Source organism: Patagioenas fasciata, chromosome 1 (assembly GCF_037038585.1).
Source record: "Patagioenas fasciata isolate bPatFas1 chromosome 1, bPatFas1.hap1, whole genome shotgun sequence".
Classification (NCBI taxonomy): Eukaryota; Metazoa; Chordata; class Aves; order Columbiformes; family Columbidae; genus Patagioenas; species Patagioenas fasciata.
In genome coordinates, this window is record NC_092520.1 from 179,235,962 (window position 1) to 179,258,995 (window position 23,034).

General features: G+C 41.3%; 1 protein-coding gene across 1 annotated transcript; it reads left to right on the forward strand.

Moving 5' to 3' along the window:
• Window positions 1-1,217: 1,217 nt before the first annotated feature.
• Window positions 1,218-22,996, forward strand: GNS (glucosamine (N-acetyl)-6-sulfatase). Its single transcript, XM_065837815.2, has 14 exons — window positions 1,218-1,526; window positions 2,180-2,239; window positions 2,915-3,121; window positions 4,669-4,734; window positions 5,140-5,238; window positions 7,651-7,818; window positions 11,737-11,819; window positions 13,141-13,259; window positions 13,809-13,912; window positions 14,311-14,412; window positions 15,616-15,723; window positions 16,426-16,536; window positions 18,396-18,556; window positions 19,382-22,996. Exons 1-14 carry the CDS (start codon window positions 1,386-1,388, stop codon window positions 19,455-19,457), a joined length of 1,605 nt encoding a protein of 534 aa, XP_065693887.1. The 5' UTR covers window positions 1,218-1,385; the 3' UTR covers window positions 19,458-22,996.
• The last annotated feature ends 38 nt before the right edge of the window (window positions 22,997-23,034 follow it).

The following is a 23,034-nucleotide window of genomic DNA, read 5'->3' on the forward strand; positions in this document are numbered from 1 at the left end:
GAAAGACATTGTGGTGCTGGAGCGAGTTCAGAGGAGGGCGAGGAGGCTGGTGAGGGGTATGGAGGGTCTTTACAACTTCCTGAAATGAGATGGTAGCATGGAGGACGTCGGTCTCTTCTCCCAAGTAGCGAGTGACAGGACGAGAGGAAATGGCCCCAAATTGTGCCAGAGGAGGTTTAGATTGGATATCAGGAAACATTTATTCACGGAAAGGGTTGTGAAGCACTGGAACAGGCTGCCCAGGGAAGTGTTGGAGTCACCATCCCTGGAGGTGTTTAAAAGATACATAAACGAGGTTCTTAGGGACATGGTTTAACGCCAGAGTTAGGTTATAGTTGGACTCGATGATCTTGAGGGTCTCTTCCAACCAAAATGATTCTATGATTTTACACACTGTGCCTCCTCAGAGGAAGGCCGAGAAGAAGCTATGAGAAATGTAGGGCATAACTTCCGTGATGTAACCGTGAGACTGTAATTATGCTGCTGTAAATCACCGTAAAACAACGTGTAAAACAGAGTTGATGACAGGGTTCGTATGGCCACCAGAGTTGGGTGCAGCTGAGGTCTGGCTGAGGGAGCTGTGCCGCTGCCGCACCGTGCGATGCCCGCAGCCCGAGCGCTGCGCTGGGTAACGTCCCGCGGCTGCAGCCTCATCCCGGAGCTGCCTCAGCGCACCGCCCGCCTGCGCCCCGGACAGAGCCCGCCGCAGCTCCCGGGCTGCCGTTGTCGCGGGCGTCTGAAGTGCCCAGCGTTCCCCGTGCCCCCACTGTTCTCCTTGTTCCCGCCTACTGGTTCTCCTCAATATCGGTAACGCATTTTCCTTCAATTTGACGATTAATTGGCCGGGACAAACGAAGGCGATGGCACTGCGGGCGGGCCAGACGTGTTTCCCCGGAGCGACGCGGTCAGAGTGGCAGCCTCGGCTGACTACGACCGGAATTTGGTAACAAAACGCGGTATTTTACAACTAAACAGCTCCCTCTCAGAACAAACGCTGAGGGACAGCGGCGGCGACGGGCGCTGCGGGCGAGACCCGCGCTCGGGGCACCGCCCCCGCTCCCGCCCCCAACCCCCAGGCAACGGCTTCCCCAGGGCCCGGGAAGTGGGCGGGGACACGCCACAGGGGGAGGGGCCAACCGGCGGCACCGAGGAGGGCGGGGAGCAGGCGGGGTGTGGGCGGGGCGTCTCCCCGCCGCGCCACGTGACACCGCCCCGTGCCCCCCCGCCGCTCTCCCGGGTCATATGCCGGGGGCGGGGCGGGCCCGCGCGCTGCTCCTCAGGGCTCGGTTGGTGGCCCCACTGGCTCTTCTCTCGTCGCGGGGTCGAGCGGTACCAGCTCCCTCCGTCCCCCCGCCCGGCGGCTCGCCCGTCTCCTCCACTGCGCCATGTCCCCCGCCATGGTAGCCCGGGGGCTGGCGCTGGCCGCGCTGCTGGTGCTGAGCCCCGCAGGGGCAACCCGGCAGGCGCGGAGGCCCAACGTGGTGCTCATCCTCACCGACGACCAGGACGTCTGCCTGGGCGGCATGGTAACCCTGTGGCTCCTCGGCCCGTGGCCTCTCGTGGGCCCGTCCGCGAGGGGAGCGGGAGGGGCGGTGTCGTGCGTGGGGCTGGTGGGAGCGTTGCGAGGGGCCTCGCTGAGCCTCGCCCGCCCGCCGAGCTTGCACAGCCTGGTGTGGGCCGGGGGCAGCCGGGAGAGGGCCCGGCCTGAGGTGAGGGTCGCTCCGGCCCTGAGTAGCGGCGGCCTGTGCCTCGGGTGAGAAGCGGTGAGCCCGGGCTCAGCCCGGAGCCGGGGACAGGTTGTCCCTCTGCGGTCTCAGGCCGAGTTGCACCGCGGCCCCCCCGGGGCCGCTGCGGTGAGTGTCGCGGTGGGGCTTCCTCAGGCGAGCGAAGTGGCTCCAAGAAGCCACCGAGGCTCAGGTGAGTTTGGGCTGGGGCTTTTCCAGTGCAGCCCTTGCAGCTGCAGGTGGTCCCTGGAAACTCCCCGTGCTTCTGCTTTCTGGGCTGACTTGCATAACCGCGGTCCTGCGGGGCCCGAGTGAAAAGGCAGCTGAAGTGGTTTGCCTGGGATATGTCTAAAAGCTGTGGTGCTGGTAGGCCTTCATATGGCTTCTTCACCTCCAATGCTTTGCCTCGCATCCTTACATTTTTAGCTGATTTCCTTTTGGTACTTTTCCTCCAGACCCCCCTAAAGAAGACCAATGCTCTTATTGCACAGATGGGAATAACCTTCCTAAATGCAGTAAGTGTTAATGTTAACTTCTGAGGTGTGTGCCTTTGTGTACTTTGTGTTTTAGGTAATCTAAAATTTCAAAGCTGGTCATAGTTTTATGAAGTCTGTACATACGTGTGTGGGTTTTTTAAATTCAATCTCTTAACTACTTGTAGGTCTCAAAACAAATATACTTCAAGGTCTTGTTTAGAATCTGAGAGGCAAAGTTTTGCTTCCTAAAAGCACTTGTTCTGACTTCCTTAAGCAGTGAAGTAAAACTGTATACTCTTAATATTTTTATTATAAACTGAGAAGTATTAGAGGAAGCTGCTTAAAACATTTGGCTTCCTGCATGCTGAAAACTCACTTCACTCTTTTCATATTCTAATTTATCGCCACAGCGGAAATAATGAAGTGAATCAACTTTCCAACAGTATTCTAATGGTTACTTGGTGCTGTGTAAGAACCACATCTAATCTGGGGGCAGGGGTTGGAAGGCATACGCTGCAGAAACCTTTAACCAGTTTCACGTGCAGCTTTACACTAGTGAAAATACTTGGGATGTATTCTGTATGTCCAGAAAGAAGTATGCTCTAATGTTGATGAATTTGTTAACCTTCTAGCTGATATTTCAAAACTATAAATTTGGAGGAAAAATTGTTTTACTAAGTCGGTCTTGTTTATCTCTTCATCCTGTTTTTCCAGTATGTTCCCAGTGCACTTTGCTGTCCCAGTCGAGCTAGCATTTTAACAGGAAAATATCCACACAATCATCATGTTGTCAATAACACTCTGGAAGGAAACTGTAGCAGCAAGTTATGGCAGAAGATTCAAGAACCTTATACCTTCCCAGCGCTGCTCAAAACTATGTGTGGTTATCAAACATTCTTTGCTGGAAAGTACTTGAATGAGGTATTTTGTGCTTATTTTTTTTACTGTTACGCAATTCATTTGCATTTGTCTGCCTTTCTAAAATCACTCAGTGATTTTTGCATTTGTAGCTGATGGTGAGTCCCCAAAATGTTTAACATGGTGGTGTTTGGATGAACAGTTCTATTTGCTGAGATGGAATAAATACAATGCAAAGTTCAAATCTTTAACTTCACTTGGTTAAAATCAGGTTTTGTAGGTGCCTAAACATTTAAAAAAGTTAATTTTGAAAGGATGATGGAATCTGAAGGCTTTTTTAGTATGTTCAGATGTGGTAATTTTTAGAAATTATTATTTTAATGACTGGGAGAAACGGATTGGCATGTGGTATTGAAGAATACCATCAAGACAATGTGAGACTGAGCACAATGTTACAGTAACATTAAAGAAAAATATTGCTTTCTCTCAGTATTCCTGACTAATGTATGCCCTCGAATTAGAGGACTGTTTTACTTTTAGAAGTTAGTATAATTTTTTTAATGCAAAACATCCACTGGGGCTGGGGATCTTATTGGGAGAAGAGATATTGAGTTCTTTGTGGAGATTACCCAACACTTTATTATTGAATCACTTACATGTGTATGCTTTTTTTTCTGTTTTTAACTAAGCTGTGATTTGTCAAAGTTTACAGTAAGCTGTAAAATTCAACACTGAAAGATCAGGTATTCCTTTTGTGATAAAATTGTATTTAGAGCAAGATGAGCTACAAGCTTCTTAACAGCATTATTTTCCTTGCATCTCTTGGTGGGAAACCATCAGTGATATGATGGAATAATGGAACATGAATTTTCATAGCCAGGCACAGATTCTGTTTCTGTTGATGTTACTGAGGCAGTTAGGGGAAGGGAAACTTATCTGTTTTCCTCTGAGCATCCCTTGACTCAGCACAATCTCTTGTCCCTGCAGTTGGTCGAGCTGTGTAGATGGGAGAGGGCAGCCCTGAGAAAACCCCTTGTGTTGCTCTGAGGCACCCTCTGTTTTGAGTTTGGCACTGATTCAGCAGCTACTTTCTTTTTTGCTGGCTTAAAGGCTAGTTGTTGTGAATTATTGGGCACCAAAGTGACAAGAGTATTGCTTAAAGTTTGCACCCCCTTTTGGTGAAGGATAAAGGAACTTGTTGGTCTGTGCAAAATTTTCTGTAGTATCTTATGAATTGTTATTCACAAAGTCTAAGGGTGTCTTGTGGTATGCGTGGTTTTTTTAATCACCACTCATTACCTGATGATATGTGTTTTCCAGGATCTCTGCATATTTACATGTGTGGAGTAGAAAAGGGTAAAAAATTTAAATTTTATTGGTGAATGGCAAGCTTTCAGATACTGTCTTTCTAGTTATTTAACCCTGGTCTCTTTAACAGGCTAAACATACGTTTTTATATGCCATATAGTTGGTTTTTTTCCATTCTGAAAATGAATTTGGCTTAATGCAGTTTCTGACTAGTGTTGAACAAGTACATAAATGTAAAACATAATTTCTAGCTTTTATTCATCGTAATTGAAACTGTGAGTCATGGTCTTGTCTTTTTTCAGTACGGAGCAGAGGATGCAGGGGGAGTAGGTCATGTCCCTCCTGGATGGAGTTTTTGGTATGCTTTGGTATGTGACCATTCTTTCTTTAAAATACTGAATTTTGATTGCTTTGTAATCCAGCTCATGTTTGAACTTTGGTCATGAAGCAGCAGGCAAAGAGCATCTAACAACTTAATGCAAATTTTCTTCCTTTTTTCCTCAGTTGCCTATCAGATACTTGGCTTTCACAAAGGCTACTTCTACTAAGATGCCTGGGGAAAAACTCCAACTTGTAAAGCCAAAGCAATGTGGGATAACAGTAAAACAAGTTTTCTTGTTGGAAACCTGCACTGAGAATTCTTGCAGTGTCCTTATGACAAATGCTTATAACCTATCTGACAGCTTCTTGTTGGCAGTTCATTGTGATTATTTCGAGTAATCAGTGTACATACTACTTTGTACAAATATGCACGCATCTTCTCTTTTTCACAGGAGAAAAATTCAAAGTACTACAACTACACTCTTTCGGTAAATGGCAAAGCACGAAGGCATGGTGAGAACTACAGCGTAGATTATCTGACAGATGTACTGGTAAGAAATTTTGTAACCTGTGTTACAGAAGCTGCTTATGACCAGATAATGCCTCGTGCTGGGGGCTTGAGGAGGGGTGAGGATGACAATTTGTTAGGCTGCATTAATTCATAAATACGTGATCGTGCTGTTGTGGCAGTGGGTGGGTATTAATCAGCAGAACAAGATTCTGTGTATATTTAGAAATGACAAGTTTGTGGGTATGAGCTGTGGAGAGAAAAGGGATTCCAACTGTCCATATGCTGGCCGGTACGTTCGCTGAGAGGTTAATGCTGACTGCTACGGTGTGTGAGGAACGTGATGCATGTAGGTAGTGTCTTAAATTACTTCACAGAAGGATGTATTTCATTGCAATACACAACTTCTCTAACAGATTAATTGGGCCAAGATTTCAGTGGGAAGTTATGCATGTTAAAATAACTTTACACCATGTTTTGTTTGTTAGGTATTACAATGTGTTGGTATCTTGGAATCTGTAACTAGTCAAACTGATAACTTGGAAATATCAAAGACTCATCAGTGCTTCATAGTGTGTGAGAGCAATGTATGGACTGTGCCAAAATGCGTAGCTGACATGGGGAGTCTTTAACCCCTTTATCCTCTTAAGTTAAGGAGAAGTAAAAAAGATAATATACTTAAAGGAAAGTTGGAAGAGTTACTTTAGTTCTCTTGAGGCCCTGCTTAGCAAGTAATATTAGCTCAGAGGTTTGGGGTATGGGGGAAGGAGTATTCCGCCTGCCCGCCAAGCTGGAGTCTTAATTTGGCATACTATTTCGGTGTACGAGTTGGTAGTACTGGGAGCTCACATGCAGCATTCAGGAAAATTCTTCACTGAGGCGTCTTCTCGTGCGGTTGATTTGTAGTCTTCCACTGGCACCCTAATGAGTTTAATTCCAGTGGGTTCTTGAACACAGCTGCTTGCTAGGAACAGAACTGATTGATGTTTTTCAGGGTACTGAACAGCTGTCTGATTAAATTTAGATTTACACTGTCTAAAGCTAGATTGGAATTGATAAGCCAGAAGTGAGACTATCCTATTACTGGCATTGTACTGGCCTTTTTTTGATCCTTCAGCACTCGTAAGCATTTTGACCAACAAGTCATTGCCGCATAAACCTCTTACTTGTGGTGCGTTACCTATTGATACAGCAGTGTATTATGATTTTCAGTGTGGTGCATTCTACCTTCTGTCCATAGCTACCAAATATGTATTCAGCATTTCAGAGCTAGTGGTTGAGTTTAATTCACTTAATGGGCAGTACACAGGAGTAAAATGCTTATGCAAAGTTCCTGTGGTGCTTGATGTAATGCACAAGCTTCCTTGTCCTGACTAAGGACATCTGGGTATTTAAGTCTGGTATTAAGAATCTGAACACTCAGATCTGTCTGCTGCAGTTCTGACATTGAAGTTTAAGCTTCTAATAAAATCTGAGTTGGCTACCTCTGGGAGTTTACCTACATCATACTGATTTCTGAATCAGGTTTTCAAACTTCACACAGTTCTTATCCGCTCATAACTCTGTCATGTAACTGAAATCCAGCCCCACTTGCTTACATGTTGAAGGTAGGAAGAGGAGGGAATTCCTAGCATATTGTTTCTTCTAGAGAAAGAAAAGGATATCTAAAATGCGGTATACTAATCAGACAGGAAAGGAAAATGTTGAAAAATTTGAATAGTGAAGAACTGACCTGTGAGTAATACCTTCAAAGGTTTAATTTCAAAGGCTGACCAAGGGAAGGCCAACATGGAACTCACAGTCTCTTCTAACTTGCTACTTGAAGTTGTGTATAGGCAGAAATGAAAATGAAAGTGCAGTGAAGTGGCGTGAGTGAGTAGTCTGGCACTCTCATTTGTTAGAGCTTCCAGCTTCACCAGCAGAAATGTGACACCCCTTAGAAACTAAGTGTTTGCTACAGAATGATCCTACAATATAAACAGGGGGGCTGAAAAACTTTTTCAGAACTATTGCTGTTTCTGAAGACAACTGAGACCACTAAACTGGGATCTGTCAGGCAGGAGATGGCATTTGGGAGCCTCAGAAAGGCTTAGACAGTGTTAAAGAAAGCTCCAATTCTACGTGATGAAAGCAGAGTTTAGGTGGATTTTGTTGATACTTGGAATAAGCACAAACTTTTGAGCTCTTCATGTCTAATGCAAAGATGTGAAGTAGAAAGCTGTTCAGAGATGTGGGACATATTATTCACTTAACATGAACACACTGGATTTCTTTTATCACAAGGTGCTGTTCTGGAGACTCGTAGACAAGCAAGCAATAAGTTGCTGAAATAGTTTAAATGTTCCCAGTACTACTGAGCTCTAAAAAAGTTATGAATGTCTAGTTTGGATATTTCAAATACTTGCTGTTTTCCTTTGGAGGTATGACTTTTCTTCTCCAACAAAACTGTTCACAGGCCAACATGTCATTGGACTTCTTGGAGTATAAATCTAATTTTGAGCCTTTCTTTATGATGATCTCCACCCCAGCACCACACTCCCCTTGGACAGCTGCTCCACAGTATACAAAGAGCTTTCAGAATGTCAGTGCACCAAGAAACAGCAATTTTAATATTCATGGAAAGGTAAGCTAAATATCAAGAGTCTGCTTAGATATTCTGCTAGTTTATGAGAGCAGTAAGCAATGATCCTGACTTGCATATGAAGTTTAAACAGTGAGAAGAATAGGCTAATACCATGGCTACTGGTTATTTGGTTAGGTTAATCAGCCTTCCAGGGTAAGATGTGTTTATTGTGACCTTGAATTTTTGCATACCAATATCTTGCAAATAAAAAAAAAAAAAAAACCAAAACAGTAGTAGCAAAAATGATGAAGCAGTACAATGAAATTATGATTGATAAATGAGAACAAGTTAATTCTTTGTCCAATTTCCAGACTGTTCTGAAGTCCTTAAAATGTTCTTTCATCGCTCTCAATATGTTCAGAACACACAGGTAGTGGCTGCACAAAGGCTCAGGTGAAGAATGATGAGAGCCCTCTCTTCCTGCGCACATCTGCTTATCTGGGTGGGTGGTCTGTGGCTTGAGCTTATGGCAAAGCTGCCCCTAGTTGACAAGTGTGTCAGGCTAACCAGAGGACTTTGTGAAATCATGAACCACAGGGCCCAGGGCCACTAAGAACTTTGAGAACTTGCCTTTAATTTGTTGAAATAACCTGTAACCAGAATTGCTGAGCCTAATGTTACAAGTTCACAGACATCCTTGTGAGAGGGCAGCACATTCCACTGCCAGTAAACTTGGCCAGATATGGTCCAGCTCAGGCTAATCTGCTGCTACTTGCTCTGCCAATAAGTGAAAGAGAAAGTCACAGTTAATCTGGTGAGATATTTTAACTTGAGGAGATTTTGTGGGTTTGAATCAGTTAGTTTAAAATATAAAACTTGCTACTGTTCAGCATTCAACTAATGCACCTCAAAACTTGCACCTAATCTGAAGTGATACTATTGCCTAAATGTCTGTCTGGAGCCCAGTGATACTTCTTTTAAGGTCACTGTGACCCATGTTGTACACAGTGAAACTTGGATTTTAGCTGAGGATCATAGCTTGTAGAATGACCATGTACTTATCAGCATGACATAAAAACATGAAAGAAAGGGGAGAAAAGGGCTGAAAGCAGTAACGAATACAGTAGCCCAACCTGTAAAGTTTTGAACTAGGGAGTGGGAATTAGACTATTTCTTTCTTTCCATGAAAGGATCCCTGACTTTGTCTCGGACTCCATTGCTGTAATAACTGAACGTTTTCAAAATAGTGAGCCAGAAACAACTTGACGGGCAAAGTCAGCAGTTAGCCAAAGCATAGAGTGTGGGAGTTCCCTTCTGTGGAGCAAAAGCTCTGCATACGCCTATATAATACGAAGAAAAATAAGACTTACTTAATATTTGGTAGTTAATGTCTGTGGATACAGCAGTTTTTACGTTTCACAATAGGAACAGACCAGCATTACCCTTCTTCCTAGACACAACAGCTGTGACCATTAACAGTGTGCATTCCTGTAATTGGCAGTGTTGTGGTCTTGAAGCCTAAGTCTTCTTTGAGCTAGGGCAAGCACAGTTCCTGCAATAGCAATAAACATGTACGTAGGCTCAGACCCTCAGGTCACTGATGTTGCAATGCTTGCTAGAATGTCTTGCATTGTATAGTCTTGATTTCTAAATTGACGTTGCCTGGCTTCCTTAGACAGTATGTGGACAAGGGATACTAAAAGGAGCCGTTTAAGCAGAATCTCTGCATGAAAAATAGGAGTTAAGCTGCTGTCAGATTCTGCACTTTAACTTCTCCATAGGATCTTTAGCAATGAAATGCATCAAGCAATGGGTACCTGCCTGGTTTCCCAAGCAGGACTGTTGATAGCCCAGACGAGTGGTTTACTGAAGCCAGGAGTGTCAAACTCATTTTCACCAGGGGTCACATCAGCCTTGTGGTTGCCTTCAAAGGGTCCAATGTAGTTTTAGGACTGTGTAAATGTAACTACTTCTACATTCATACAGTCCTAAAGTTACATTTGACCCTTTGAAGGCAACTGTGAGGTTGATGATGGCCCCCGGTGAAAATGAGTTTGATGCCCCTGATGTAAGCTGTTCTGAGAGAGAAGCTGATTACCATAACTATGGGGTATTTCTCTTGCATACATTGTTTTTCCTGCAAAATTGAAGCAGGGCTGTGTTCAGATTCTGCTGGCAAGATACGGTGTGCTGGCTCAAGTTCTCCTAAGCTTTCTTGGAGGATGGGACACAGGGAGGTTGCAGGGTTGATGGACAGCTTTGTTTGTAACTGGTGAAAGAGATTTGGCAGGGACTAATAGGGAATCGAATTTGAGGACTCTGAGTTAGTGTGAAGTTTATTGGAATCCACAAAGGTGTTTAGCTGCTGTGTGGAATTTTTGAAACTTCAGAGAAAGGTGGGAAGAACAAAATACCCCAGAAAAGCGGAAGATTCTACTACACTAGGTGACTTATCCACCTGAGTTACCCAGCATGGTTGTGCTTTATGGAGGGCCTGTCCTGTGCCCTCCCCTTGTGAGGTGGCTGGTACACAGGGGGCATTGTCAGCTCCTTTGTTCTCTGTAGAACTTCTGCTGTGCTGGGGATGGGGTTTGTGATGTCTTTCCTTACTTTTTCCTCTCTCAACCAACTCAGAAATCCTAGATGTTGGTCTTAATTATGCTGTGTTTTCTTGCTAAGATGGACTTAGCACCTCTCCATGGAATCGTTTTACAACTGCTGTAAAAGAGATATCTGAATACAACTGAATTAAAGTAAACTGGATGTGGTATTAAGTCTCCATGCCGAAAATCTTTCTTTCAGTTGGCAAGAGCAAAGAACAGGGAACCGAATAATTGGCAGGAGATCTGAGTCACATCATCGTGAGTTCCTAAAGCCTGAGCCTGTTCAGAGTCATTCGCTTGTGACAGGAGGGAAATTGCGCAATGGGAGTCTCTACAGAGAGGAGTGACCGAGTAAATACAGGCTTAAGCTGAGGGTGATGAGTAGGTCATATCTGACCTACTACATAAAAGTGTAAAGCTGCATTGACATGACTTTCTCCTTTATTCTGCTCCCCACTAATCACTAACCTTCAGGTTGTTCACAGCAGACCTTTCCATGTATTTGTACAGCAGCTGACCCAGTTCATACTGGTGCTTCAGGATGCGGGAGCATCACTTTTCCTATGAGCCTGATCATCTCTGTTACTTGAGGGTGATGGGTGAGAGGAGAAAGGGAGAGGCTGTTTCTGAAAGTTGGGGATGCAGCTACAAGAATCAATAACACTTCAACTAAATAAACGCTCTTGTTTTGGAGTCAAAAAATCCAAATATAATGGTAGTATTTCTGCTTCCTTCAGTAGTCTCCAGCCCTGATTTCACAGGCTACCAAGGATCTCATGGTGGCACCATTACATGTCTTTGTCCTCACCTGTCTGTAAATTAGGTTGTCCTAATTGCTTTTGATGCAGGAGTTTTTTTCCCACCTCTCCACCCTTGTTAGGATGCCCACCAAAAGAACCTCACTTTGACAGCCAAGTCCAATCTTATAATGCTGCTTAAGCCTTCAGGTTTTGTTTTTGTTTTTTTGTTTGGTTGGGGTTTTTTTGTTTGGTTGGGGTTTTTTTGTTTGGTTGGGGTTTTTTTGTTTGGTTGGGGTTTTTTTGTTTGGTGTTTTTTTTTTCTTTTTTAATCAGGTCTGTCTCGAGCTGCTGGACTTGTATCTCTGGGAGAGCCTTCTCTTAGCTCCTTTCACAAATTCCTTCCCTGAACAGCTGTTTTCTTAGCAAGGGCTGAGCATAATGGAGCTGCAACATATTCTATGCTTTCAACTTAAATTTTTACATGAACCGAGTGGGAAAATTGGAGTCAGGTCAGTTTGATGGCATTGCCTGGCTATCACATGGATTTTACAACATTTTTGTGATGACTGGTCTAGGAAAAGTTTAAAAGCTGTTACTTTTCTCCTACACTAATTTTTTTGCCTTTTTTTCTTTAGAACAAGCACTGGTTAATTCGACAAGCAAAAACTCCAATGACTAACTCTTCAATACAGTTTCTTGATGATGCTTATAGAAAGCGGTAAGAATTGTTTTGTTGCTTAGAACTACTCAGAACTTGTTTTTAAAGGTATTTTTTTAAAAAATATTGTAATAAGTCTGGCAATAGATATCAAATTACGTGTAATAGTCAGGTCTCCTGAAACAGATGCTAGAGAACTATCTGTTAACTTTTTGCAAAGAAACTTGTCATTGACTTCAGAAATATTGTTCTCCCAAATGCTGCCATCATTTATCATAAAAAGACCAATCACGCTTAGTGTCTCTGCTGCTTCTCTTCTCACCTTGCCTTCTGCTTCACTTGAGTTCCAGACTCTTACATGATGTACATTAAATGTGATTGATTTATCTGCCAGCTAATTCTGATTTATTAACCTTGGCTCTGTCTGTGGTCTCTTTACATGGGAAGACCTGACTGGCCAAGGTGTGGGTTCTTGATTCTTTTTTATAAAAAGAGATGTGGGGAGTAATGTACAGATACAGCTTGTTCCTTCTTTTTAATAGGAAGGGCATTTGTTTACATTGTAGGTGTATTTTCTTTAAACGGTCTGAAACAAACATTAGCTTAACTTTCAGTGTTAAACTCCATTTTGAGCAGTTATCGGGCATTAGTGTGTCATTTTAGAGACAGAAAACCAAATTTTTTTCAGGCTCTTGCTTTATAAAACATAAAGGTAAAATTATGGAACAAAATCGTAAATTAAACCTGGAGACAATAGGATCCAGGAATTTAATTACTCTAGTTAGTTGAGAGTAATATGAATCCATGGAGGCTTGTTATTGACTTAGAAGAAGCAGTCACTTGTCTCCCCAGCAAGCCCCATGACAAAGAAGAACTTGTTCGAGGCTTTAGATACACTGCAATAATAGTCCTTGACGTTACATGAATAATACAAAATAGCCGATGTAGCTTTCAAGCAGAAAGGATCCCATATAGACAATTAAATTCATGGAAGTCTTGTATTTTAATATTAAGAACTACATATAAAGAACTAATAACAAGTGACCTTGCAGGAGATAACTCTGACCCTTTGCGACTGTGTTGCTTCAAAGTTGGTCTTGACTGTCTCCAGATAAGAAATAATCAGCATTTTGATGTCTTTCTCAGACACTACAGAATAAAACCAACAAGAACTGAAGACAAACAGTCCATTTTTATCTTAAATTGCAGCCTTAAAAAGTATAGTGTAGGAATCTACAAAGTTTGTTTTTGGAATTTGAAAGTAAAGTAATCCATGTACAGCGTATACACTGACTTGAAGCACAATACGAATGCTCTACCTGCAGTAAGAATGATTATATATTTTTCATACTCTAATATGAATTACTTTGTTTCTGTATAGGTGGCAAACTCTGCTGTCAGTAGATGACCTGATAGAGAAACTAGTGAAGAAGCTGGAACTAAATGGAGAGTTAGACAACACGTATATCTTTTACACATCAGACAATGGCTTCCACACTGGTAAAGTTTTCACTGTTTACTGAACCTTTGTAGAAGGTCCAGGAATTGCATAACATTTCACCCTCATGACCACTCCAGAAAATGGGAACAGCAGCTGTCGAAAACTGTAGACATAAGAAGTACTGCCTTGAGTTGCAAAACAATCTGGAATTGCAGTGTGGGATGTTTGGGAATTTTATGCTTTGGTTGGTTTTTGCTTGGTTGCAGTTTTTAGGATTTACCTCTACCACTGTATCCTGGTATACCTAAAATTAGGACAGAAGTGGAGTCGTCGTCTCTGTGTTCTGTAGGAAGAGTTACTGTGAAAGAGTTAACCAGTAAAAACCTCTGTGTCTTGTATCATGTTGTACAACCAAAAGTGCAGTATCTAAGCTCTTACATTTTGTAAGATACAGTTTATACTTCCAGCTTGCTGTTCCATTCCTCAATATAGTTCAGGTCAAGAACCCCTTCTGACTTCTTAAAAAATTGGCTGCTGGAAATTACGTAACACAACTCCAAAACCAAAAAAAAGCAGCCATTTGACTTCTTCTGTTTTCTGTTGTATAGGCCAATTTTCTTTACCGATAGACAAACGGCAGCTGTATGAGTTTGACATCAAAGTTCCATTGCTAGTTCGAGGACCGGGGATAAAACCAAATCAGACAAACAAGGTAAGAAAGAAGGGAAATCTGAGAAAAGATTGACTTTTAGTGTTGTTTCACAGTTACCAACTTTAGGTAATAATTTATCCTCCTGCATATATATGTATCAAATAAATGAAATATATGGAGTGGTAGAAGGTGCAAAGACCTCCTTTTAAAAAGCTGTGTGCTCTTGCTTGAAGTAGTAAATTTAAGTAATTGCAGGCTACAAAAGTAAATGAAGCATGAAGTTCACTTTCCAAAGACCCTACTGTTGCTTTTGGATGTTACAGGGTCCATTGGCCTATAAGGATGAAATTAAGTAGCATTTAGGTGTACCTAAAATTACAATTACTTAAAATACAGAAGTCTCATTATTATATCTGTTAGGTTCTGCTCTTCTGAGGTCAGTTTTTCTCCCCTTGCAGATGCTTGTTGCAAATATTGATTTGGGTCCCACTATTCTGGATATCGCAGGGTATGACTTGAATAAGACCCAGATGGATGGGATGTCACTATTGCCACTGTTGGTAAGTAGACAGACAGGCATAGTAACTGGCAGTTCTGGCAGGGGTTATTCTTCAAAGTGAATACTATTTCCTTTGATAGCCTAGGTAGGCTCATAACCCAATTTCTTCCCTTGATGTCATTTTCATATGGGATCTTCATAGCTTAGTGAAAAAAGGAGGCATCTTGTTTAAATGCAGTTGTATTTTCATAAGCCCTACAACTTTGTGGTCATTTTGTAATAGAAAGTTGTGTCATTCTTTGGCTAATCCTGCCATTCATAAGAATTCCTGTTTCGAAGGCTGTGTGTTGTTTCCACCTTGCATCCTCCCTCCCCTTTTCCTTAGGATTTCTCAGCATAGACATAGGAGAAAAGCAGACTTCTTTCTTAGATCTTTGGTTTGCTTCAATTTTCAGTAGAACTAGTGTTTCCTGAACTCTGGAAAAATGCATGTGGTTCTATAAAGTAAACCTGACCTTTCCAATAAGCAAGCAGAAGCCTATTTAAATAAAGCTGCTTGCAGTTGATCCTTTTAGTTTTAATTAAATTTAGTCTATAAATTGAAGGCAGCTTACTTGGAAACGTAGGAGATCATCCAGATTTAAAACAGTGCTTTGCTTTTAAGACCTTGTATCCAAACCTTAAGCTCTTCTTTAGACAGAAGCAGGTAAAAGGCATCTAGTTTAAACTCTGATGGAATCAAAACCGTGAAACTCATTGTTTTGCTGTATATGCCTGTGATGGTGCTGTATATTAACTAAGCTTCCCACTCCCTCTGTCTTTTAAGACGCAGCTACAAATAGAGCAGCTTTAAATTTAGTTGCTGCTTAAAGCTGTTTATCTTTTCTTATGCCAAGGGTATATGTATCTCTCTTCCATCTGTTGCAATAGAATTATATAAACCAAAGAGAAACAGCCATGTTACAGGGATCTTGTCTGTAATACAGTAATACCTGGCCATGTGGCTTCTATTTGGTATTACTGCATGATTCTTTATAAATTGAAGATTGTACTTTACACCTTCACGAGAAGGTGTAGTAATACTTTTGGAGTTGGATCCTTGTCTTTCAGTTACACAAGACATTCTAACCTAAGGCTAAATCCTATTTTAAGACTGACTCAAGCTAGAGATCACAACTGAAACTGCCCTGTAAACAGTGGGCAGTATTGGTATTACACCAGGCATGGAGAATTTCTTCTGTTTTATGTTAATCTCTTGTCCTAGAAAGGAGACAAAAATGTGACCTGGAGATCAGACTTCTTGGTGGAGTACCAAGGAGAAGGATACAATGGCAGTGATCCTACCTGTCCTGGCCTAGGACCTGGAGTCACAGTAAGCAAGACCAGATCTGTTAATGTTAGAAAATAGCTGCTGAGTTAAACCTCTTTGCCATGTGGGCCAACCTGGTTCTGTAAGTAAGCTCACAGGTCTTGGTAAGTAGGCATTAGCTCCATAGGTCCTGTGCAGCATTTAAGAATTGGAGGGAGACATCCAGCTGTGCAGAACTGGTGTGTCCATATGGCCATACATAACACAGTCACCCTTTCAACGGGAGCCTACAGGGCCGCAGGGCTGGAGAATCATGCAAGAAGGTGTGGGCTCGGCAAAGTGGGTTGCAGCGACATCATGTTCCTTCTAAACTTCCAGTAACCTCATGACGCAGTTCTTATCTGCAATTATTAAAGTCCCTGGCTACTTCCTGAATAAAAGACAGCTTGCTTTATGTAAAGCGTCCCACTGGTGTTCTCTTTAGTAGAATGTGTTGTGCTGTTCTCTCCAGTCTATGTATATTAGCTTCCCAGACAAAATTCACTGAATCATGGTGAGTTTCATAACAGCACTTTGCCCAATCTAGAAGAGCTGAGTTTTTGCTAAAAATCCCCAGTGGAGACTTGCATGTCTTGCAGACTAAGGTCCTGGTGTTCATCAGTTAACTGCAGTTGGCTTCAGCTGATATAGACTCCAGGAAAAGTATTGCTGGTTCATTGTATTTTTTTCCTGCTCTAAAGTTTTTGTTCACTGCTCACTTCACAGCACTGCTTCCCAGACTGTGTCTGTGAAGATTCCTATAACAACACGTATGCTTGTGTGAGGACCCTGTCGACTACCTGGGACCTGCAGTACTGTGAATTTGATGACCGGGAGGTGAGTCTCTGTCTACCTAGCAGGTGTGAACTGCTCACAGCTGTGCCAGTGACTGTCTGCACTCTTATCTGCTCTCAAGGTTTCCATAAAGTACTCTGAAAAGCAGATTAGTAAGGCTTGCAGGATAAACAGTGAAGTATTTATCTGCTGGTGAGAATGTTTGACCAAAACTCAGGGGTTCTGGGAAGAAGAAAAAAAAAAAAACAAACAAGGGAGGAGGGGAGTAAGGAAGGGACAGTAACCTAAACTATGATAATCACCTTCTGGTATCACCTGACAGCCTCACAGGGTTGTGCCAGGGCAGTGTGTCTCTGTCCTACTCTAACTCCATGCAGCAGAGTCTTCTGTAAGACAAGTACGTTCTGTTATGCTGTACCTCTGCTGTTAAGAATAAAGTTCAGCTGCAACTCTTTTCCCAGGCTGATAATTTCTATTGCTCACTTGTTTGCCTGGCAAAACAAGTATTTTAAGTTACAACTGTGAGAAAGGTCTCTAACCTTATCTTAAGTTGTTTGGGTATCTGGAACATAATGTCCCCCCTTCAGAAACTCTTCAGATGTCACTGGGGGAGCACCTGCTGTAAGTACAACACTTGGTGTGTTACAGAGCAGATCTTCTACTTGTGCCTGTTTGCACACAGTTGCTGCAGACAGCATGTTGGGTTTGAACAACCTGCTCACAAATCTGATGAACAACATTGTCAGGAGATGTGCAATAAATGCTTAAACACAGGTATCCCCAGGCATCATGCCACCACACAAAATGTTTTCTAGTATCTACAGTGAGCAAGTTAAAGCAGGGGAGTAAATCCCACAAGATATTTTTTGCAGTAAGATAGCAATAAAGAGTGTATAGGAGACCAAGATGCTGATTAGCAGACCCTGCCCTTCATTTTTCCACTTTCTGACAACTTATGATGCAGTTAAATGACTGTTGCAGCTTTCTCTTGAAACATGGACTCCAAAGTTGATCTGATAATACACTTCATGTCACTTTTTTTTTTTTCTCTCTCCAGTAAGAAGGTATGGCTGTGGCATTTCTGGGTCACTCAGCTTACCTAGGTCAGCTAATTTAAGACTAATAGTACTGGGAAGATGCAGCAATGTGGCTTTTAAAACCTTGCAGTGAACCTTGCAAATGAAGTCTGTCTGAATGTATTGTTATCTAAGTTAGACACAACCCTGCCAGTGGAATCACCATCTGCAGTCACGCCTCCTACTCTAGCGAAGACAAAACCTCAGCTGAATACTGGAGATATGTTTGACTACTGTTTGTCCCACAGGATAGTTTAGAGATTTAATGTACCAAAAAACAACTCTGCCCTAAAATCCTGTGGCAAACCTTCTCAAAGCATGCACACACACAAAAAAAGCTTTCTTTTAGTAAGGTTATAGAATACTCGTATCAAACATTATGCACATGTGGTCAAGACACCTGTATGAGCTTGACAGCTAAAAGTAACTGATGAGCAAATAATGGTGGTGTGATGGTTATGAATACAGGTATTTTTTAGATCCATTAATGAAAAGGCAGCGTAGGCATGGCCTCTTGCTGTGGTCTTGCAGTCATAAGATGGGTTCCTTTTATGTGTTAAAAACCTGTGGTGTAGCAGATAAGTACTTCAGGTGGAAGTGAAAATTTTTGAGTACTGTACTGTCACAAAACTTTAGCGTTACACACTGTCCTGTCTTTGACCACTGACCCACACAGCTACATATGGCTTATGTGCGGGGATATTGCAGTGTAGTTAAATAACATTTTGAGACTATGTGCTGCCATAAAGTGTTTTTCCCAGATAATATGATTAAATGTTAATTAGCATTTAGGACTTAATACAGTGCAGGAACTTTCTTCTGCAGGTGTTCGTGGAAGTGTATAACTTGACTGCAGATCCACACCAGATCAATAACATTGCCAAAACAATTGATCAAGAAATTCTAGAGAAGATGAACTATCGATTAATGATGCTGCAGTCCTGTTCAGGAGCAACTTGCCGTACACCAGGTGTCTTCGATCCCGGGTAAACACTGATTCAATTAATTATTGTAATACTTTACAATATAACAATGTATTTTTAAATCTAAGCTTCTATAGAGGGTATTTAATAATGTAATAATGCTGACATACATACTGTTGTATAACACAGATACTTTCTTGATGCTTCTATTTTTTAATGTTTAATCTCTATTTAAATTTAACCTACCAAATGCAACTTGATGGAGTTAATACTGCTACTTTAATCTTGTCAGCCATTGTTGACTTAGAGCAGCTGAAGCTTACAGCTATGCTTGGTAGTCAGAGACAAGTGACCTCAAGTTTGGCTGCAAACAAAAAGGAAAAGCTCTGCAGGTTTCTGCAGGAAGGAATTTCCCATATGCTTGCTGTTAGCAAAGACTGTTTCCTGCAGGACCTAAGCTGTACATGTTAGTCAGCTGTTGTAAGTAAATAGCACTTCTTACCTCAAAATTCAGTAGTCATTTGGACCAAAGTGTCTTTTAAGCACTATTTAAAATATCCTTACAGTTTTGCTACATAAGTTTGTCATTTGAGGCAGCAAAGCTTTCTGTTACAATGCATCTCCAGAATGCTTAATGCTATTACATACCACAATGCTGTTGGTATGTTGTAGCTGGTATTTATTTCTTTGGAGACTATCAGCTGCTTAGTTGCATGTCTTTCTCCATATTGCAGCACATGAATTGTAAAGATCATCCCTACTGCATACTGTTAAGAAAGCAACTATTTATGTAGTTCTATACCAGAGCTATTCCAGAAATAAGCTGTTTCTAGGAGTGTTGGTCACTGTGGGCAACCTGTAGCTCATGCAGACTGTTCCTTTCTACAGGTACAGGTTTGACCCACGTCTCATGTTCAGCAATCATGGTGTTCGGGCTCGGAGGTTTTCTGCACAGCCCTTGTGAGGCATTTAAAGCCTCTTGGAATCAGCTCCCACTGACCGGTTTCTCCAGTGACTGCAGCAGGTCTGTCTCTGTAACTCGTTGATTCCAGCTGGAAGACTGGGCTATTGAAACCCTGTGTGGAAGAAGACCCCTTGTCTTTAGCTGGTTGCCTTGTGCAATATGTATATTTTACAGCTGAACTGTAACTTAATTCTGAATCGTTAGACACAGCTAATCTGTCTTGCTCAGATAGTTGATTACCACCTTTGTCTTTCAAGTACCTTTTCATATCACTGGCACAGAGGTGAACCTATGCCTATGAATCTGAACAGTTTATTTTGTTCTAAAAATCAATAAATGCATATTTGAGTTGGGTTAGGTAGGCAGGTGCTATTGCACAGTAATGCTCACCCATATTCAGTGTCATACTTTCTGAAAAGCTATGTTTAATTATAGGTTTCCTGTATCAAGCTCAGAGCTGTTAATGACAATAGTGAACTAGCCCAAAATAGTGTAGGAAGGCATTAGTCAAAACTATAGCATCTGACTAGCAAGTGTCTTGTGCAGAATTAAAATCCCTGAGCTCAATATTCTTTTTCAGTGAGACCACTTCAAATGAGACCAATGAATTTTGTAGGTCAGTTTTGGTAGTTTGCAAACAAGAATGTAATTTCAACCTCCTTCTAGTCTGATGCTGGAACAGGTTACTATGTACTACTGAAAAAAAACCTCTTAGGGTTTAATGTAGGCTTCCTAGTGAGTTAAACAAGAGTGTTGAGACTAACAAGTATTCAAATAAGTGTGCCTGTGTTTTGAGCTAACTCTTAAATCTGTTTTAACACATGAACAGAAGTAAAACTAAAAAAAAAAAAAAAATCCACAAAAAAAAACCCAGAGCACCACAGAGTTGATCTGTCTCTAATCTCCAAATGTCTTCGATTGCCTAACATATTTTGTTGATTATATTCTTGAAGGTAAATTATTTTGAGAGAAAACTAGCTAAAAAGAAAGAAATTATCGTTCATCAGAAGTTAGGCTGAGAGGGCTATTTTAGGCAGTTTAAGTACTCCATAGTGTTGCGTTTTGGTTGAGACACAACTACGCCGAGCCTGCAGCAAGTGGCCTTCACACCAAAGGACTGACATCAGATGTCTGACTGCAGTACCTTATCGCTTGGTTTCCCTTTGGAAGGGTGGTAATGTCTTTTCAACCTTCTGATTAGGCTTATCTGACATGCAGCCAGCACTTGCATCTTAACTTGAGTATCTAAATTTTGAAAACCACCCAAACTTGTATTGGCAAATAACTTCTGTATAGATTCATTGGCAAAACACCTTCCAGAAACCCTGACTTGTCTGTCTTTTGCAAGACAAGTTCATGTTGCTTGTGGGCAAATCAACTGCGTTATCAGGCAAGATAATCTTTCCATTGGCAAAGAAATTGTGGCACAGCTGCTTAGTTTTTAGTTATTTCAGATCTTTTACCCAAATAGAGAGCCTGATGATGTCAACTTCTGTCAGGTAAAACCTACTACTAAGTAACCATTAAGTAGGCAACAAAGTGTAACTCTTCCAAAACTGTGAAGTTGCATACTCTGGTGCACAGAGCCACAAACTGGATACAAGCAATGCTACAATAAGATAAGTTGAACTTTCTTGGCTTTTAATTCTGAAGCACAGAAGTTGTCTTTCATGTAGTTCAGAGTTGCGAACTTCTGTGGTGGTCTACAGGTTAGACTTCATAGAGCTGTTGTTTCTAACTCGTTGTTTTAAATCTCCAGAGTGACCAAATATTTGGAGACAAAAAATAAAAATGCTTGAAAGGTAACTTTTCAGCTAGAGCATCTGTATAAATGCAGAGGCTTTTGGATACTCACTCTTTATATGCTTTCAAATACTCAGGACTCTTTTTCCTCCACTACAACTGTAGCTTTATCTTGTTCTTTGTTTCTCAAGCCTTAGTATTGCCCATCAATGTCCTTCAGACTCTGTTTTGTCTTCAAAAACAAAACCAAAGTTGTTTTCATATTCTCAAGCATTTTCTTGCACACCAAGGTAAACCTGAAGTTAATTGATGTAGTATTTTGCTCAGATAATTCTAGCAACTTAGACTTATTCTTTGTTTAAACTTTATTTTAGTAGCTGTGTGGAGGCTAGAGTGGAATACATTGATTGCTGCACATTAAACCCTCAACAGTTCTATCAAATCTAGGGCATATGTCAAGTTTCTACTTATGTTTCAGTGCAAGTAATGTGCATTATGTTGCTTCTTAAGAGAAAAAAAAACCTTTATTATGGGTACAGGTGTGTAACTCTAACATGTTTCTTGAAGTGATCTTAAGCCATAAAAAAGAAACTTTCTTTTGAATAATTTACTGTTTGCCTAATACCTAACATGAAAGTTGACAAAACTGATATAGATTATTCAGTATGTGTGACCTGGTGTTTTACCCAAATTAACACTCTTGCTGTCTGTGCACACCTGTGAAGCATTTTATCTGTAACTAGGCTCAATGACTTAACACACTCACTGTCAGAGAACCACATTATACCTGAAAGCTGTCATAGGTAGTAAATGTATCAAATTGAAATTCATTCAGAATGAAATTAGTCCTTAACCAAAAAGAGAACAGAGGTTCAGGAAAGTATCTGCTTCACTTGGTTTTGATAAAGATTTAGAACTGTTCAGCAAAAGCAAGTGGTTGAAGGAAGAACAGGAACCAGCAGCTGCTTGCCTTCCATTGCTGTTAGAGGAGTTTGTCACTTGTCTGGTGCCTGTTTCCATGAAGCAGTTAACTCTGGGTGGTTTTACAGCCTTGAATGAACAGTGTTAGTTCTTATCCTTGATGATTAAAAAAAATACTATGAAGGAACTTTGCCTTTTACCCAGATCTAGTTCCCAACTAAGTGATTTCAAAACTAAATGCTCTTCCTGGATATTCCATTTCATATGCTATTTGACCATGGCTCTATCTGTACCTTGTTACTAATGGCATTTGTGTTAAATGAAAAGGCCTTGAAGGTACAGAGTTGGGTTTAGGTAAAATGTGGGGGTTTTTTTAATCATTATTATCAAAAGCAGAGCTGTGAATTTTCATTATCTGGTAAAGTAGGTACTACACAGGGAGAAATACAGTTAATAACTTTGACATTATCCTAAACCAAAAAACATACATTATCATTACTTCAGTGTAACTGAATACAGCTTGGTACATGCTCACCCAGCATCGGCCCAGTAAAAATTGGGCTTCTTCATTCTGAGGACTAAAGCAGGGACATACCCATACAAATACACAGCCAAAGCAGGTATAATACCTTTTCAATCAAGTTAAATTTAAGACTGATTCTACAATACTTCGTCATAATGGAACAGTTGTCATTTATTGTGATTCAATTAAATGAATTTTATTTGTATTACTCTCTGTATGTGAGCATACTTTGCTGTAGCATGTTGTGAGGATACTTCTGCTGTTTTAAACATTTGTTTAGAAAGTGCCCTTCCAGAGGACCCTGTTCACTGCTGCACTTTTGGGGAAAGAAAAAAATAAACTGCCTATCAAACTTGCTGTCTTTGTTACTGAATTTCAGTTAAGCTTTTC